Raw genomic sequence first — 19474 nt, 5'->3', positions numbered from 1 at the left:
TCCAGTGTCTTATTGATAGTCCTTTTAATGATAATTCAGTAAGTCTAATTAACAATCCTATCGATGGTTGGAAGTAGTAAGAAAAGAATATATTTATACAAGTACTCCAAAAAATTTTGCACAGGATGCATTTTCTGCAAAAGAGGGCTGATTGCACAAATTAAGCGAATGATCCTCATATCCATTAAAAATAGCTTTTTTATTATTTTTATATTTTTGGGGTATTTTTTGTCTTAATAAGTTGTACCTCTCCTTGTACTTCATCCATAGTCACAGCATTAACTTAGCTATGAAAATGGCACATCATTATGTTCAATCCATCACTTTCCAATTTCCTAATTAATTCAGAACTATGATCAATAGCTTCTTTTCCTTTTAAATGAAAAAGTTTGGTTGATCTTTACATTATGGTAACTTGGCGATTTTTTGGCGAAAATTTGCCGACCAACTCTCCTACAGCAACCCTCCATTTTTTTTCCCCGCCGCCATTTTGTCTTCACGAAGTAAAGACATGTTTCTTTTCTTTTTATCTCCTGAACACTTCTTCCAACAATCTACTAGCCGAATTACACTTATGCTAGAAATTTTATCAAACAAAACTGCTTAATCATGACAAATATTCACTGCAAAATTAGGAAAAACTGCACAATACCATTCTCCTTACGCATTTATCAAACTAACACATACACATAAACCATGTACACGCCGACTTATTTTTACTTAAAAAAACATCCCAGAATTGCACAAAAATGGCATTGCGCACACTCTTCACTATATCCATGTACACTGCTTTTTTCTCATAAATTACAAAAATTTCACGAAAATACATGACAATTTTCTCAATCTTTAAACCCGGTAAAAAGAACATATATGAAATTACCTGATCGCGAAAAAGTATTTACCCTTTACAAATATGAACATTTCCACATATAAAATAAATAAAATATCCAAAAACTTTTACCTCTAAATCATCTATTACATTATACACGTCACCAACGAATTCATACCGCAAGCATTACAAATACTTAGTATCAAATATTTAAATTATTTCCATGCACGTTTATTTCAACTTAAACGTATACCAAATTCCTACAAACATAAAATTCACGAAATAACTATCATTTCATTAAAATATAATTAAATTCAAAAACACTACTTAAAATATAAATGAGCACATACATTAAATTAATAAAAATTACCTTACAATCCTAATTACTTTAAACTAAATCATTGCTAATAACAATTTTCCCAATAATACCAAATTCCTTTCCACCTTACATTTACAACAATGCATAAAAATAATATCCTCAAATAATTAAAAATACTAACTTACCTAATCTTCTTCAGAATCTTGATTACGTGGCGGATACACTTTTCTTACTTCTGTTTCAGAATCTTTAAAATCATACTTATCTTTCAAAGCAAGATACCAGGTAAAATAAATAACATAATAAAACATCTTTATTTCTCTCTCGCACAACCTTAAAAAACATTTATTACTATCCTTTTCAATACCACTAAATACCCATTTCGAATTCACTTTAGTTACGGCCATGGGATCCAAAAATTCACAAACACTATTTCACACAACACAGAATAAAGCCAAATACAAAATTGCCAGATTTTTTCCCGATTAAAGAACAGTAATTCGACCACTAATATCACATAACATATCCCATGATCTCTCATTTCCCTCACACAAAATAATGTGTAATCAGAACTGAATACTACTCACATTCTTAACAAAGTCTAACTAACCTAATCTTCCTTACATGGTGGATACACTTTTATTATGGATTCAATAAAATTACTGAACGATTTTTTTTCCGAATTTGATAAAAAAAAATTCTCTTTATCACATCTACAATTCACTTTAGACAGCGCCATACAATCCCAAAATTATTCAACCCTACTTCACACAACACACAATGAAGCTTAATACAAAATAATATACATCCACAGATACTTGTCCTAATTCCCCCCTTTTCCGATTAAAGAACCGTAATTCGTCCATTAATATCACATGACATATCCCATGATCTCTCATTTCCCCCACACAAAATAATGCGCAATCGAAACTGAGTACTGCTCGCATTATTACCCAAGTCCCAGGTAGTCCAGGTCCACCTTTATCGCCTCCAAAATGTCGCCAAACTACCAGTTATTATATTGTAAAGATCAACCAAAAGTTCTAAAGATACTTCTGTCACATCAGTTCTTCTGTTGTTAATTTTTATATATCTAACAAGTGATATTGCTGGTGTACTGTTGAACATTATCTTAGCGTATGGTACAGATTTTGTCTTTGGTAAGTTCTTCCTTCGCGTGATATGCTAGGAAACTGATGAATTCATTTTGAGTTTTCGATGTTAGATATGAGACTAAATGTTTAAGCTTACATGTACTACTCTTTAATCTCATTTGGTGTTCTTTCAATAATATCTGATCATATTTTGACAGCATTTCTCCTATTTCAAGAAAATTTTCCTTATTAGATAAAGACTCATCTTTGCTATGGCTAATTTCTGCTTAGCAAGAAACAATGTAGTAAGCTATGCATATAAGATATCTTTCCACATTTTCTTCTCAATTTCCATATTAGCAATATTTTCATCATCAGTGGTTTTGTTTAGCTCAGACTCACTTCTAGTGTTTTCCACTTCTCAGGTTGTGTACTTTAGGACTAAATTTACCCCATTTTTTAAATCCAGTTACAAATTTGAATGCTGTACTTAGTGTAATGATAGTGAATAATGAGCAACAAAAACAGTGCCAATTTTCACTGATCGGTGAATAAATAAATCATCCACAATCAAATAATTTTTTGTCCAATTGGCATTACTTTATGAAACCAGTCTTTTAAAAGTTTTCATAAATTTCCTCTTGTGTTTGCATCTTGCTTTGTTATAACTTGAAGTGACTCATCTTTGTTTTGATATGAAATACTTCCTCTTTTGATTATTTTAATTAAAAAATTATCTAGAACCAGTACCTTCCAGAAAAAAACATCATGTAAAATTTGTAAATCTTTCTCTTTAATAACCATTTCATATGTAGCATCACCATGACTTAATTTACATTACTTTCAAGATTCTCATCTTTTTCAAATTTAATCATTTACAAGTTTTCTTCTTCTTCTTTTTTTTTTTTTTTTTTTTTTTTTTTTTTGTGTGTGTGTGTGTGCGTGTGTGTAACATGCATGTTAGAAATAGAAAGAATATATTACATTATTTGGAAATTGAAGAACAGTGTTATTCGATGAACTCTGATTATTGTCTATATTTTTAACATAGTGAAGCATAGATCCAGGAAATGTATTCAGTGCTTCAATTTTCTCTTTGGCTTTCCTCTGTTTAAACTCACTTGGTCTCTCTGAATTATGCACCCCACATGGCATGATAAAAAATATTTTTGATCAGTGATAAAATTGAAAGAAATGTAAATCCAAATTTTAATTTTAGGTTAATAGGTATAATATGGAGAATTTATGGTACTTTTCGTATTGGAACGAGATTCAGAAATGTATGTATGTGTATACACACACATATATGTACACTGCTAAAAAAAAATGGGACAGTTCTGTATCTCCCATTCTACTGGGTTGATTGAAGAAATTCAAATTGCGTTCTTCATGTCTCGAAAGTGCTACTTAGTTATTTTGACACAAAATCAGACTTTTTCTGAAATAACATACCAATTTTTTTCCGTATTTCAATTCTACGACTCAAATTATGCCTAAATATTAAATTTTGTAAAATTTGGTGCGAAATTTATGGAGAAATTAAACAATTTATGTTGGTGCTTTTTATTCAGTTGCGCCAAAATTAGTTCACTTGGTGAACTTAATATGTGGCAACCTATTTTCATTTCCATTTTTACATAGTGCGTGAGACGAAAAAAAGATGCAATTGTTCCTTCTTTCAAATAATGTTCTTTATATTATATTTTTAATTGTAATTGTCATTAATTTTAAGCAATTTTTTTCTTTTTCGAATTTCATTTTAATTCTTTAAGTTGCATGGTTTCTTTCAAATACCTGTTTTAAAAATTTCTGTTTACTCATTCGAACTGCGTAGTTTAAATCAAAGGTGCATCGTTTATTTATTTTTTTCAAATAGTTTTCTTTATGTTATATTTTTAGTCATAGTTACTATTTTAGGTAATTTTAAAATTTTTAGACTTTTATTTTAATTGTTAGTGTTGCATTGTCTCTTCAGATAATTGTTTTAAAATTTTCTATTTATTCATTCGAATTGAGCATTTTAAATATATTTATTAATATAAATTTTTCAGAATTTGATTTTATTTATTTGAATTGTGTTTCTTTCAGAAGAATACTTTGTAACCCACACTACGATGCATTTGAAAACTGCATATATTAAAAGAGAAATTACAGTAAAGCACAGTTAACACGCCTTTGAATGTTCTGTTCAGAAAAGATATATATATAAATAAGAGAGATGTCTAACCGACATTTTAACTTAGGATGACTTGCATACACTGCTTTAAACAATTTTATTATTTGATATTATACACTATTGCCCATTGCTTTACACAGTTTTATTCTACATTTGGTTTCTTAAAATGTTATTCATATTTTAGTCAAATATTTTATTTTTGAAATCGCAAGAATCTATCATAAGATTAAAAAGTTTTAAATTTAAAAAAATGCAAAAACTAAATTTTACGCAGAATTATTTTTTCTTCTTTTTCTTCAGGCATTCTGCTTCATTCTTGGCTTTTTTTTCTTTAGGCGTTTTGCAAGTATATTAAAAAGCATCCAACTTTTTGAAACATCTTTATTTCTGACAATCGTTTTAAATTAAGTTATTGCCTTCCATTTCATAAAGGCCCACAAATGGCCAAGCAGTAAAGTCTCTGAACTCTGGTATTTCACTCCGGGGTTCGAATCCCGGTAAACTGGCTGGTTGCATGGGCGTTTTCGTGGATTTTCTCATGTGTAACGTGTATGCCAGCTGGTTTCCCTTAGAAAGTTCTTCACAAAGGCATCCTTCCTTGTAGGCAGATAGCCCTGCTTTGTCGTAACTTAATAATCCAATTCAATCCATTTCATCAATATTTGGCCTTTATCAGTCTTTAGAGACTAAGCATTTTGAAGGTATGAGATGAAAGGAAAGACTGGTTTCATCAAGAGGTTTTGGTTTATTTAATTATGACAAAGCAAACTAGGGCTATCTGCCTAAGGGGTGGGATGCCTTCGTGGAGGACTTTCTAAGGGAAACTGGTTCGTATACATGTTATACATGGCGAAAAACACCAAAACGCCTATGCAGCCAGCCCGTTCACGGGATTCGAACCTCAGATCGAACTGCCAGTCTAAAACCGAACCACATAGTCTAAAACCAGTCGCTCTTCACTTTAATCTGCAATGATATCGTTTTTGTCTTTTCTGTTAACACAAGCTGAATTGATGGTATTTGCTGGTGTAAACATCTAAGTGTTTTCTCTTTGAACAGCCAAATTCTTTGAAGTATCCTGAAAGTATATTCAAAAGCGTCTAACTTTTTTAAACATCTTGGTATGTCTGACAGCCAAATTTCCCTGCAAATTTTTGCTTACTTTTCTCCCTAATTTTTTTCTTTCCTTCTACAGTTATTTTCAGTGCTCACACAAGAAAATTAAGATTTTTTTATTGCTAGACTTCCATAAATTTTGCATTCTTGTCATTTTTTTTAAAATATCAATTACATGAATTATGTTTCAGCTGAAGACAGCTTTTCATTTTCTAGTCATTTTAACTATATGTAAAGTTTAAAGCGAAGTCCAAAGGATAAATATTTTAATTAAAAGATTTTTTGCTAAATGACAAAGAAATAAAACAGTCCAGCAGTGTTTATTCTGTTCCACCGAGTGACCCGATTCTTATATCGGCTGATACAATCTTAATCATATCAAAGATCATGTTTCTTTATACAATCTATGATGGGAGAGAAAAATTGGCTTCTTAAAACATTCTAAGAGGATTAATATAAACATTTATGTTTATATATTTTTAAAGCTGGGACTTGAACCAAACTGTTAACTTAATATACATGGTGGTTATAATTAAAGTTCCACTTTGAAAAGGTCATAAAAGGAAAACTACCAAACCAAATGGTTATCGAACTTGGGAATCGTGTAAAGGAGGTTATAGGAATTTATTTTCCGCGGGGGGAGGGGGGAATTTTCTTTGTGAAAAACTCACCACCAGGGGAAAAATGGTGCTGTATGCAATATTGTTAAATGAAATAAGACATGAAAACATCGGTTTAAAATGTGTGTAATCGTTTCCGAAACGTGTTACAAAGCATGTCCAATGTAGCGTCCAGCATTTTCCGAAAGCAAGTAAAATCCTGTAACTGCATTCTCAACAGCAGCTGTTAGCATATTAGGAGGAATGTTACGGGCATGTCGGTGTATCACATTTTTCATTTCTGCCAAATTGTTTAGATTATCACCATAAACAGTGCTTTTGAGATAACCCCATAGCCAAAAGTCACAGAGGTTGAGGTCTGGTGGGAAGAGGGGAAATGTTGGCCTATAAGACATTCATTCGTGAAATGTTCTCTAAGTAACTGTGCGACACATGTGAGGTGGGGCCCAGCCCTGCATAAAAATCGTATCTAAAATGCGAAGTTACTGCAGTTCGTGTATCACGAAACATTTTAACATTGACTCTAAGCGAGCTGCAATCACAGTGGTCCAGCTGTTTACTGCTCTTCAGAGAAAAATGGTTCCGTTATGAAACATACCAAACGGTGTGGAATGACTGCTATGTAATTGAATGCAGTAGGAGAATGCAATGGAACTAGGTAGATAACATGAGGGATTTCTTTGGCCCAGATCGATTAAAAGCATTTTGAATTAGTATCTTCATGTTTTAGGGCCAAATTCAGGCTTAAAAAATTACAAATTAGCGATCTGTAAGAAAACAATTTCCAGATTGTACGCATTTGTGCGAGTGATTTGCGATCTCTCATTTTCTAATCGCTAATTCGTGGTTTTCACAGACGAATTTCTCCCTTACACGGATGGCGCACTCGACTTTATCGAATTTAACGCCTTTAAATGTTAATTTGCTTACTTCAAAGTTTCTTAAGGGTATACAACATATTAAACCCGTGTAACAAAAGTTAGATTCCAACCCGTATTTCGTTTAACAATATTGCATACAGTGCCATTTCTCCCCTGGTGGTGAGGTTTTGAACTTCCTTTTTTTCGCGGAAAATAAGTTCCCATGACCTCCTTAACATGGTTACCAAGTTTGATAACATTTGATCCAGTAGTTTTCCTGTTATGACCGTTTCAAAGTGGAACTTTAATTATAACCACCCTGTATATTATTAAATTTTAATTTGAAGCTATGCGTTATATGTATACCATGCGCAAGATTTTTGCTTTTATGGAAAAAATAAAGAATCAAAACAAATATACTTAGGATAATGGACCAAAACTGAAAAAATTTCCCCTCCCTCCGAAAATAAAATATTGAAACTTCGACTTTGAATTTATTGGATTATCAAAATATTCAATTTGACTTATCTTCTAAGCCCTAGTTCTGATAACAATTCCGTCAAAAATTCTGAATTGCTGAAGTAAAAGGTTTAGTATATATTCACTGTATTTTAATAAAGTAATCAGAGTGTAATAAAAATAGATTGTAGAATTTACACTGATGCAACTCTTTGTCTGAATGCACAACATGTAATGGAAGAGAAGGCTCGTAGAGATCTGTTTTCGACATGCCTCTAAAAGTTAGGTGTCATACTCCTTTTGTCTCTTCAATGTCAAAAAAGTTTCCTTTGAGAGGCAACTTTAGTTTTTGGGAAAGAAAAAAAATCGCAAGAAGACAAATTTGAAGAACATGCAGGATGATTGAGTACACATACTTATTTTCGGAACACAAGCGGTTCTCCAATTGGTTATTGAATAATGAAAAGATGCATTATCGTGCAATATAAAACATTTGGAATACATTTTCTGACTGAATAACGTAAAATTAAAAGTCATCTGCTTAATTCACAGCCATTTACAAGTCAACTACTCGGGCAATTGCAGAATTGTTTTGATCATGAGCTTGTAAGACAAACCTAATATCACTGGATTTAAACACTTCTTTAATCTTCCGAGAACATTCCTTTTTCAGCTCGTATTCCAAGAATATTAAGTGAATACAATTATTGCCAAAGAAATTGAATATTCATTTGCACTACGGCTTGGTAGTTTACTAACCAGTTAACAAAACAAAAATTCTGCTTTTTGTGTCTAAGAATACAACAATATTTTAAATATTTACAAATAAAATAATAAATTGGAGATTTAATTGGAGCCTCACCAGTTCCCTAGCATTTGAAGATTGTTAAATACTAATTGTTTGTTGCGAAGTGTAACCCAGGCTGCATGGTTGGTTTTCGTAGTTTTCTAGGTTCTCTTTACAAAGGTTCTCTATGAAAGCATCTTAACCAAATAGCTCCCATGTTCTGTGTTCAAATAACAAACTAACCTAGTTTAAGCGCGATTTCCAAGTGAAGCTACTAGCAAAACCCGAATACTCATTAAAAATCATGTAGCTTGCCAATCGGGAGTAACATGAAAGATACAGCGCCAGTAATTGAATTGCTGTTACAGTACGCTGTTTCTTAACTTAGATGGTCATTCCTTAATTAAATATAATTGATTTGTAACTTCTGCTAGAGCTGACGGTAAAAATTGAAGTGGAAATAAATAATATCGTGTGCAATCTTGATTAATATAAAATTAGAAATATTTGCGTAGAAAAATATTTGCATTCAGACAAAGTTTTTTGAAATATTTGCAATTACTTTATAAGAAGGATTTATTAATAACATAATAATTACTTATTATATTACTGATGATTAGAATTCAGTTCTTGACCATTACATTCTAAATTAGAATTTTAAGGATATAATGAAAATACGCTATGCAGACTTGCCAACTCTCCCGATTTAGGCGGGAGACTCCCGATTTTCGACCGCTCTCTCGCCAACCCGATTTACAATATATTTCTCCCGACTTTTTCTTATTGTTAAAATTGCTCACGATTTTTATGGAACTTGGCTTAATACTTTTTTATATGAAATAAAAAAAAAAAAAAAAAAAAAATGGACGTCCAAAGCAAATGAATTTTCTCTAGATTATATCTAAAACAAAACCTTGCGAATTAGACAACTTCTGCTTTGTGAGTGAGAGCATATACGTATCCAGAAACGTCCTTCTCCAGTTCTCCAATGGGCATCGTGCTCCACTGCGTGTCATCTGGCATATATTAGCCAATGAGGAAAAACAAGCTGTTATTTGGATGTTCTTTAGTTATTTCGGTCATTTTGTCCTGAGTTGTGTGAGTACACGTGCCTTCGGGAAATAGTTTTAGAAATTATCATCTTTTGTTATGTCTGCGAGAAAGGTGAAATACTCGTGTACGTTTCAAAAATCGTACACAGTTGACTTTCCTTCCATTATTTCCTCAAGGAAATGTAATAAATTTGCGCTGTGTACCGCCTGTCGTTGCGATTTTTCGATTTCGCATGGTGGAAGGGTGGATGTTCTCAAACATGTGCGTACACAAAAACACAAGGTTCTGCCTCTCTACGGATGGAAGCAATAATACCGATTCAAAACTGTATCCAATTGTTTCTTTTTTTAATCCAGAATCTTCAGAAATTGAGTGCAGTTTACTTTCTGTTCCCACTTTAGAAGGACATTTGACAGGTTTTAATATAGCACAGCTAATTATTAAAACTTTAAAAGAAAATGCAGTCCCTCTGGATAATTGCTTAGCACTTGGTGGCGATAATGCACCAGTATTGGTAGGCTTGAAGACTGGTGTTGCAGGCATCTTCAGAAAGGAAAATTCAGATTTGCAGATTATGAGGTGCACCTGTCAACTCTTAAATTTAGCAGCTGAAAAAGGAGTAGCTTCTTTACCAATAAATGTGGATGAACACATTGTTGATATTTATTATTATCTTGAAAGGAGTTCTAAAAAGGAGGAAAAATTGAAACAGGTCCAACAGCTGCATAACAGCAGTTTACAATTAGAAAACTTGGATGAGGTTATAAAATCAGGTAGGACTGACACTCAGTGGAGTTTAATTGGAAAACTGAAAGATGCTGATGGAATTTTAAAATATAGTGAACTGTCTAGAATTATGTTGGCCATCTTGACAATTCCCCATAGTAATGCAGAGTGTGAGATGATTTTCAGTGTTGTTGCAAAAACGAGGACTAACTTTAGATCTAATATTAGTGATGACACATTAGAAAACTTTTATTAGTGAAAGCAGGCCTACGTGGCAATTGCTATGAACAAAATTATGAAGTTTCTTTCTTAAAGAAAGCAAAATCTGCCACTGTTTATACCATTTGTACGAAAACTGATTAAAGTTTTTTTTGTTTTTGTTTTGTTTTGTTTTCTTAAACGATGCAAGTAATAAAAATGTTTTTTATGTGTAAGGTATTTTTGTGTTGCTTGCATTTAAGAATTAGTTACTATTTAAAGTTAATTCATCATTAAAAACTATATTTTCCTCATTTAAAAAGTCTTTTTAACATTGTGAAAAATCTCCCGATTTTTTAAAAAAATCTCCTGATTTTTGAGTGTCATAGGTTGGCAAGTATGGCTATGCATAAAGATACATTTTAGGATAAAAAATGAGTCAATTTTTTTTTATGTTTAAAAACTTCTTAAATTCATTTAATAAACATCGTACCCTTGTTGTTAATTGAATCCAGAATGTTGGGTGTCATATAATTATTCTTACTTGTCCACAGAACCTGCTGATTTATCCATCCATTAAGTAGCTGCAGATCATTTCTACATAACCATCGAACTTCCATTAATTCGGTCTCTAGAGGGTTGTATGTTTATATTGTAATTTCACTTTTATAAAAATGATTATTCTAAATCTTATGTTTCTATAAAAATATACTGTGCTTTAAAAATATGGATGATGGTATCAGCCGCTCTTTCAGACACTTCATAAGCAACAGTTTGTTTTAAAATAAATTATGCAGTTAATGTCATAAAATATTTTCATAAAATTCAAATAAACATCAAACAAAAGTTCTCAGTTTTATACAATTCAATTTAAATGAAGTTAAAATGAAAGCAGCAGACAATAAAACGCCGAAGATAAAAACTGACTTGCAAATATTTTTTAAAAAAGGGAAGAAAGAGAGTAATTAAAAAAAATAATTAAAAATTTGAGTTATATCATCTATAATTTAAAAAAAATAGCTTTTCATATAGTACTGATAAATATTTATTACGCATCATTGAGGGAAAAGATTTCGTATAATTAATTCTCTCCGTAAAATTTTATTTGAAATTTAAGGTTAAAAATAGCTGTGGCAATTCACTGTAACAAAAATCCATAAACCATATTTGGCGTTATTATCGCTCAAAAGAAAAGATGCCAAATTTCAAAACGCGAAAATATGTAAATACGTGTATATCTTAGAAAATTTTGAATAAAAAAAGTCTAATTTTTTGCAGGTATGCTTAGAAATACACCCACTTTAAGATGATGGTAAAAATTTTATAGGTTATAATTCAAAGTTTTTTTTGAAATATTTATAAAAATTATTTAAAAATAGACATTTAAAAAATAGAACACAAAAAATTGGGTAAATTTTATTTGGAATGAACCTATATTTCGAAATGTGCAAGGAAAAATAAAAAAAGTTTAATAAAAAAGAGATATTGATAAATATTTGCCAAATTCAATTAACATTGAAAAGCTAAAATTTTTTAGAGCTAATATTTTAAAAACTACTCGTGCGATTTTTACAAAACTTGGCATTCTGGCATAATTTGAGTCGTAGAATCCAAATATGGGAAAAAAAAATCTTATTTCAGAAAAAGTCCGATTTTGTGTCAAAATACCTATGTTACAATAGTGCTATATATAAATCTAATATATATCCTAAGTCGCGCTTTCGAGACATGAAAAACACAGTTTGAATTTTGTCAATCATCCCAGTAGAATGGGAGATATAGCACTGTCCCCCCCTTTTTTTTGGCAGTGTACATACTTACATACATGCAAATATTTGTACATATATGTGTACATACATTTCTGAATCCAGTCCTGGTAACAGAAAAGTACTGTATTTTTTTAATGTGCAGCATATAATCAACAGCAGTGTAATGATAGTTATTTATGATACTGTTAAAAGTGACATTTTATGAGAAGAAAGTTTCAGACATTATGTGAAGCATTATTATTTTTCATTTAAACGTATATTTCTAATAATTTCTTGGCATATGTCAAAAATATTAATTTGTTATTCTGTTTATCATTATCAAAGTAACTAATTCATTTTTAATGCTAGTTTCAAAAGTAACAATGATCCAGTCACTTTTAACACTGGAATTATAAAATGACATTTTTAACCCTAAAAACAATCACAGTGAATATTATTATTAACTATATAATTTATATTGGTATTGGTTTAGTATCTAAGCGAACTCTGTGTTTTAAAAATATAGATAACCAAATAATACTTGCCAAAACATTCTAGTTTAAGTATAAAAAATTGCAGAAAATGTATTGCTCAATGTTGTACATGTCTTACAACAAAAACAGTACTTATGAGGAAATACAAGCAAAGCATCGATTTGTTTGCATAATATCACTGATATAGGTGCAGGAGCAGTAAAGAGCTTTAAAGTGTAAATAAAAACAAAATTTTAACTTACTTTGTATACTAATTCATACAAAATATAAATATATAATAATCTGTAATAAATATATAATAATAATGTACGTACAGAGTACTTATCAAAATATAATAATGTACATAAAGGGTGGTCATAAAACTTCTGATATAGGAACCCCTACCATCCAGTCTACTCAGTGGAAATTTCAGATATTGTTATTTGAAGGTATGTGCTTGAGATTTTGTAAATAATAGAGCTCTCATAGTTACAGTCAAAGTGAAAAAATTCCAAAATTTTCAAACATTAACACCTACTTTTTTCTATGCAAAATGATTAGCGCATTGAGAAACCATTAATGTCATTAGAACAAGTGATGTATGAAAAAAATTTGTTGGCATTAAACATTTGGAAAAGACCAATGACATTTCAAGAGAGAGAAAAAAACTTTTATTGGAATTGCAAGTATTCAATGTGCCCACCTTTGCAGATGACAGCACATTGCATGTGGGATATTGCAGTTTGAAAACAATGACGAATGTAATATTGCAGGAGAAATCTGTATAACTTCACATTTTACGGCATATTTTCAATTCTGATGAATCATGGGGATTTAATGTGTCCACTTTAAATTTCAGATAACTCTAAAATCAAAAATACATCAGTGAGGTTGGGTGAGGAAATCGTGGTGGCCATGAAACTGCAAAGTTACGGGAGACTGCAAGTTGCAGGAGAAATCTGCATAACTTCATGTTTTATGACATTTCAATTCTGATAAATTTCGTGCATATCATGTATTCGCTCTAGAGTTCAGATAATCCTAAAATCAAAAATACATCAGTGAGGTTGATGGAGGGAATCATGGTGGCTATGAAACTCCAAAGTTGTGGGAGATGATGCTTATCTCCAAAGTGCTGTTGCAGCACGTGCTGAATACATATGGTGACGTACCATACAGTTCTGGAATTACGTAATTCTGTAACATTGTTGTATACCAAGCACTTGGGATTGAGTATGTTTTCATACCTGGGGAAGTGACTTCTTTGAAGAAACATGGACCGTGAGCTAATGTGTTTGCGATGCCTCACTGTGTACTTTAGCTTCATATAAAACTTCTGGTACTACATTGTGAGGATTTTCATCAGTCCAGTTAATGCAGTTCTTGGAGTTTTACATTCCCAGTTGAGGAGAAATGTCCCTCATCTATCCATAATATCCATAGTAGCCACTTGCTATCTTCATCATAATCCAATGATGATGATGATGCCTGCAACTTTTGTCATGCATGTATTGTTCCAAGGTCATTTATGGTTTTTCTATGTGCTGATTAACTTGTGCATGAAATGGAGGTTTTGCCATTTGAAAATTTCAGAACTTTTCCTCTGTATTGTTTTAAATCATCACGATCTTGAGTTCATGCTTTCAAATAAGAGTATTTGAAATTTCATTTCCATTGTTTGAGCAGATAGTTCGCTAATGGTTCATAAACCACGGAAATTTTTAACGATCACGCTGTATTTGTAAATTAAAGCATTCTAAAATCGGTATTTTTATTAGTATTTATACTGGGTGTTGCCCAGTGCAGACTGCACCTCCTTAGTGAGGTCGCTGCCCATTTGATTGATGTTTAACAGGATTAATTAAAATATATTTTTTTTTTTCTGTTACTTAGCCCTATAATATTATTTTTGTGATGAAATTATTCATAAATAATTCGACATCCAAATTTTAATAGTAAATTTTTTTAAATTCATAATTACAGGTATGTATATATATAATTAATAATTAGAATACTTCAGAACTTTTCATGACACACTGAATATTGTCTCGTACCCACTGGTAAGTTGTCAGTCACACTTTGGGCCCCTTTCCAGAACTATCATTTGTATCTGGTAGTTTTCTATATGAAGTACTTTGATCCTCAGAATTTTTATTTTCTATTTCAAATTTTTTGTAGAAATTAAAATACTTAGTAGCATTCATAGTAATAATTAATTATCATTTTGATTTTAAAAAGTCCTTTTGAGAGGGAATTTTTTGAAAGAATTTACTTACAATAAGGATTTTTATAACATTGCCTGCATTTAAAAATATTTTAAAACATCTAATATGTTTAAAATAAATCATAAAAAGAAAAATCCTTTGTTTTGCTCTGAAAGTTTGCACTTTGTGGAAACTGCTTAATTTTTCTTATTTAAATGATTTCAATATGTTTAAAATGTGATACAGTACAAAGTCTTCAATCCGGACTCGTCAGAACTTCAGCGATTCCAGATTAGGGGTTTTTCCGGATTATAGATCATCAATTTAAATCTGGTAAGATGGCATGCAGAAATTATAAAATTAAAAATATGAAACTGTAATTTATGAAATAAAGAGCAGAAGAAAGGTTGGAAAGAAGATTTACTTAATTTAAATGTTTCAAAACAGTCATCTGATTCACATTTATTTGTTCTGTTAATTTTCATCAAATTTAGCATAGTTTGTCTTTAATCATGTACTTTGAAACATCATCAGGATTTGCCAATTTTCTGTCAGAATGAAATTCTTAACTCAAAAATTAAAACATACACATTAAAACTTTGGAACTAATTTAGATATGTGCAGTTACTATATTATTATTGAATGTTCCATTTATAAACCATATGTTGTTATATATGCAGTAGATATGATTTTATGAATTCTTAGAACCACAAAAAAGTTTTTTAAGTAGAAATTATATGAATTTGAATGCTATTGAAACATAAAATAATAGATTGCGTTCATGTTCAATGTGACATTTTGTTTGTAGGGGTTTTTGTAAAAAATATTTAGTGATGGATAAATTTATATATTTAGTGATGGATAAATTTATATACACACACGTATATATATATGTATAAATTTATCCATCATTATGACAATAGATTTTGTATCAAGTTTTGAGAAAATACATATTCAGTATAATGTTAGTTTTGTCTTATTTTAAAAGTCAGGTTTCCATGAATAATAGCTTATTGCACAGATCAAATTATTTATTAAAAAATATTTGAAGAAAGTATTTATGTAAATTTTTATCTTAGTAAATTCATTTAATTATGCAAATATTAAAAACTTATGTAAATATTAGAAATAATCCTTTTAATCAGCTAAATTTTTTTTTTCAGAACATCAGAATGTTGAAAAAGAAATAGAAGGTAAGTTTCTTTTCTTTTCTTCTTCTTCTTTTTTTTTTTTTTTTTTTTAAACTTTGCCAGCCATTAAAATTGTTACACCTTGAAGGTGTTATGCAACAAATGTCAAATTTTCATGAAAAGTACTATGTGCTGGGATATGCAAATGCTTAGTATTCAAGCGCATGCCCTTAAACATGTATGAATAATGTCACCTTCATTGTGTATAAATGGGAAGATGCACTGTCTTTTCCCATTTTGAATGTTGGTTGCTTGTGTAAAGGTCATGTTATGTCTCGGGTAAGAAGGAGAAACTCCTACTACCACATGCCAGAACTTGACAATGGCCTTTTAGAACTGCAGTTTATCATTTTGTAACATTGCTGCTCATGTTGGTTGGGATCCCATGACTGTCAGGTAAATATGAAATTGATGGGTTCAGGAAGGCCATACCAAATGCCATGCAAGATCTCGGTGGCCCTGGACCACTCACACCCAAGAGAACAGACATGTTATCCTCTGTCTTACGGGATTGTACAGCCGTATTACGTGCTATGAATACTGATATATTTCTGATGTATTAAGCCCATGGTGTTGCTGTGTCTTCAAGGGCTGCATGACACCATCTTTGAACAAGATAATGCACGACTACATGTTGTTCGTGTTGTCCTGATTTTTCTCAATATGGAGGGTTGTCCCCTCTCACCTGTTGAGAACATATGTTCATGAGTTGCTGAGAGACTGGCATGATATTTCTTTCCAGCCACCATGATTGATGAACTCTGGTACAGAAGTGAACACACATGGAATGAAATGCCCGTATCATCCAAGCTCAATTCAACTCGATATCCAGTCAGATTACAGCCATTGTAGCTATCAGTGGTGGTAGCTCTGTGTACTGAATTCTGCATGCCCTATTGCAAGTTTAATATCTTCCTCCTGTTTATATTGTATATATGTATAATATAATAAGTAACATTCTGCTATTTGCTTCCCTTCCTGATGCAGCAAGTTAAATGGTGTATTTTTTGTATGTTATGTGTATAAGTATTTTATAATAGTGGTTTGATTTATGCAAATACAAAAATGAGTTCGTGAAATACAAACATAATGTGAATCGAATGCTCAAACTTCAAACACATTTCATTGTAGGAGATGGTTCAACTTCATGAAATATATTCCCCCTGTAAGAAGTAATAATGTAAATGGAATTGATTCATTTCATTCAAAGTATACTCAGTGCAAAACATTTTAGTAAAATGTAGGGGTAAAAAATCAAACATATTTGTCCAAAAAAAAAATCAGTTGAAATTTTTTTTAAGGATTTTTTTTACATCCTGTACGTATTTCAAATTGTATAAAAATGAAACATTACACCTTTTTTACGATGGAAAATTACGATTTCAAAATGATTAATGACATGTGAATTATGAAATAAGCTTTTTTTATGTATTTTGACATATCTTGGATAAAAATGTATGTGTGTATTTGTTATGATTTGAGGATTATGTTGTCCATCTGTTTTCATAGTTTTGTCAAGCCTATCACATGATAGTAATTTGTTTTTAAGTTCAAAAAATAATTTTTATTCAAACTTAGTCCCTTGTACTAAAACTGACCTCCTTTCTGTTTTCCCATATGTGTACAAGTAGTTTTTAAATAGGAATGTATCAGCCGTATGGCATTTATTGAATTGAGAAAATGACTTATTCAAGAAGAATAAATTTTTTGACTGTGTATTCATCCCTTCTAGTACAGTCCTGAAAATTCTTTAAGTAGACCCAAAAAATGAAAAGTCTGATGATTTTAAATTTGGATTGTGGTGCAGGTGAGGTAGATCATCTCATGTGTGTTGTGAGACTGTAAGTGCTTTGTGTTTTGATAAGTCGAACCTGGTATTCACCTTGGTAAATTTAAAATCATCTGTATTTTTTTCCCCTTTTGTACTGTTTTCCATACTACCAGCACTTATTTTAATTTCCTTAGTGATTTCTCTAACAATGATTCTCCATTTGGCTTGAATTAGCTCATCAACAGCAGTCAAGTTGTTTTAATCAGTTTTAGATTCTCAGCCTACCAGCATGTAGTTCATTTTCAATTATCACCCAGCCTTCTTGAAAAGTTTTATACCAGTCATACAATCCAGATTCGTTAGAGACACTTATTTCAAAATTAATTTTTAAATCTTGAATAAATAGGAGATGGAATGACACCTTTGCAAGTCAAATATGTTACAGTAGAACTCCAATTATCCAAATCAATTGGAACTGGACCCCATTCGGATAATCAAAAACTCGGATAATAGGATTTTTTTCCGAAGAAAGGGTCTTATGTATGCTTTAATTAATTACTGTATGTAAAAACTGTATGTTGAAAATGGGAGAAAAAAACTATTTTTAAAGAAAAAAAGAGATTTTAATGAATTAAAAGGCAGCACTTTTACATACATGTTATATAGCATACTGTATAGTGCCGAACATCTGGGTCAGAGTTAGCTGTTTGACTGTCTTCATCCATTTTTGGGCAGCCAAGTTGCACATCCGCTTGACAAGTGAGAATTTGCATGTGGTCACACTCGGGCTGACTCTCCATCCACCTCAACACGGATTCAAAGCAGCAAAAACTTCATCTTCAACATTAAGGTCGTCTTCTTACTTGATACTTCTTACACTTTCAATCATCATTTAAAATTTAAAACCCAGGGTCTGACAAATCACACACCTTCCATTCTGTTGTCTTCTCAGTGCTAACTTCTGAACATACAGGAATTTTCAAAAGAATGTTTCTTAATTCCTCAAGTGATATATCATCCTCATCTTCTCCTGTCACCTTTCCTTTTCTTGAGCTTTTTCCGTCACTTTTCCTTCACCCCTTTCCTTTTCTTGAGCTTTTTTTTCTCCACTTTTTCAGTTGATTCTGAAAGAAATTTGGATAATTGGAGTTGTACTGTACTATGAAACAGTATAACAAAAACATTTTTGTTGGTGTCTTCATACATATATGAATCTGCCAAATGAATCATTGAATGCGTAATTTTTGAATGCCCATCATATTTTGTTTGTCATTTGTATTTTGTTACTAATTTGATGAAGGTAACTGGAATGTATTAATAATCCAAATATTGATTAATATGTATTAAAAAATCTGATGTGGATGCCACATGACTTCCTTCTATGGAATATTAAATTATACACATTTTTACTGCATTTCATTGAAACTTACTTATTTCATTAGATATATTTCTCATTCAATTAATTCAGGTCTCACTTTGCGTCAAGGCAGAAATGCATAAAAACTCAAAATATCTTCATTAAAATTGAAAAAGATAAAACATCAAGTACAGTTAAAACAATTAAAAACAATTTTTAAAGTTAAAATTACAGTTTCTCCATGAAAACAAGCAATTCGGCCAAATGGCAAGAAGGTAGGTTTTTCGGTGCACAAAACTGACACTGAAGGTGCAGAAATCAACTTAATTCAAATGTTTTGCCCAGTTTCAAATGTAAGCAAATATGGCTGCAATGGTAAAATAATTAGGATTAGCCGCACTTAACCTTCCAGCACGCGCGTGTCGTATTTTTTGCAACATCTGTTATTTTACCGTTTTTGGCATGAAAAACGACATAAATGAATGAATATTAAT

At 31.3% G+C, this 19474-nt stretch overlaps 1 protein-coding gene across 1 annotated transcript in view; it reads left to right on the top strand.

Annotated features, from left to right (window-relative positions):
- The window catches only part of LOC118191732 (uncharacterized), a 69611-nt gene that overhangs the window by 38083 nt on the left and 12054 nt on the right, over window positions 1-19474 (top strand). The window contains exon 5 of the mRNA XM_035362572.2: window positions 15826-15855. Coding sequence (XP_035218463.1) covers window positions 15826-15855 — 30 coding nt within the window. The remainder of the gene's footprint in view (window positions 1-15825; window positions 15856-19474) is intronic.

This window comes from Stegodyphus dumicola, chromosome 7 (assembly GCF_044657685.1).
Source record: "Stegodyphus dumicola isolate Sdum_Otavi_A_Nest chromosome 7, ASM4465768v1".
NCBI classification, from domain to species: Eukaryota; Metazoa; Arthropoda; class Arachnida; order Araneae; family Eresidae; genus Stegodyphus; species Stegodyphus dumicola.
Note: the sequence above shows the minus strand (reverse complement) of the source record. Positions and strands in the feature narration are given on the sequence as shown.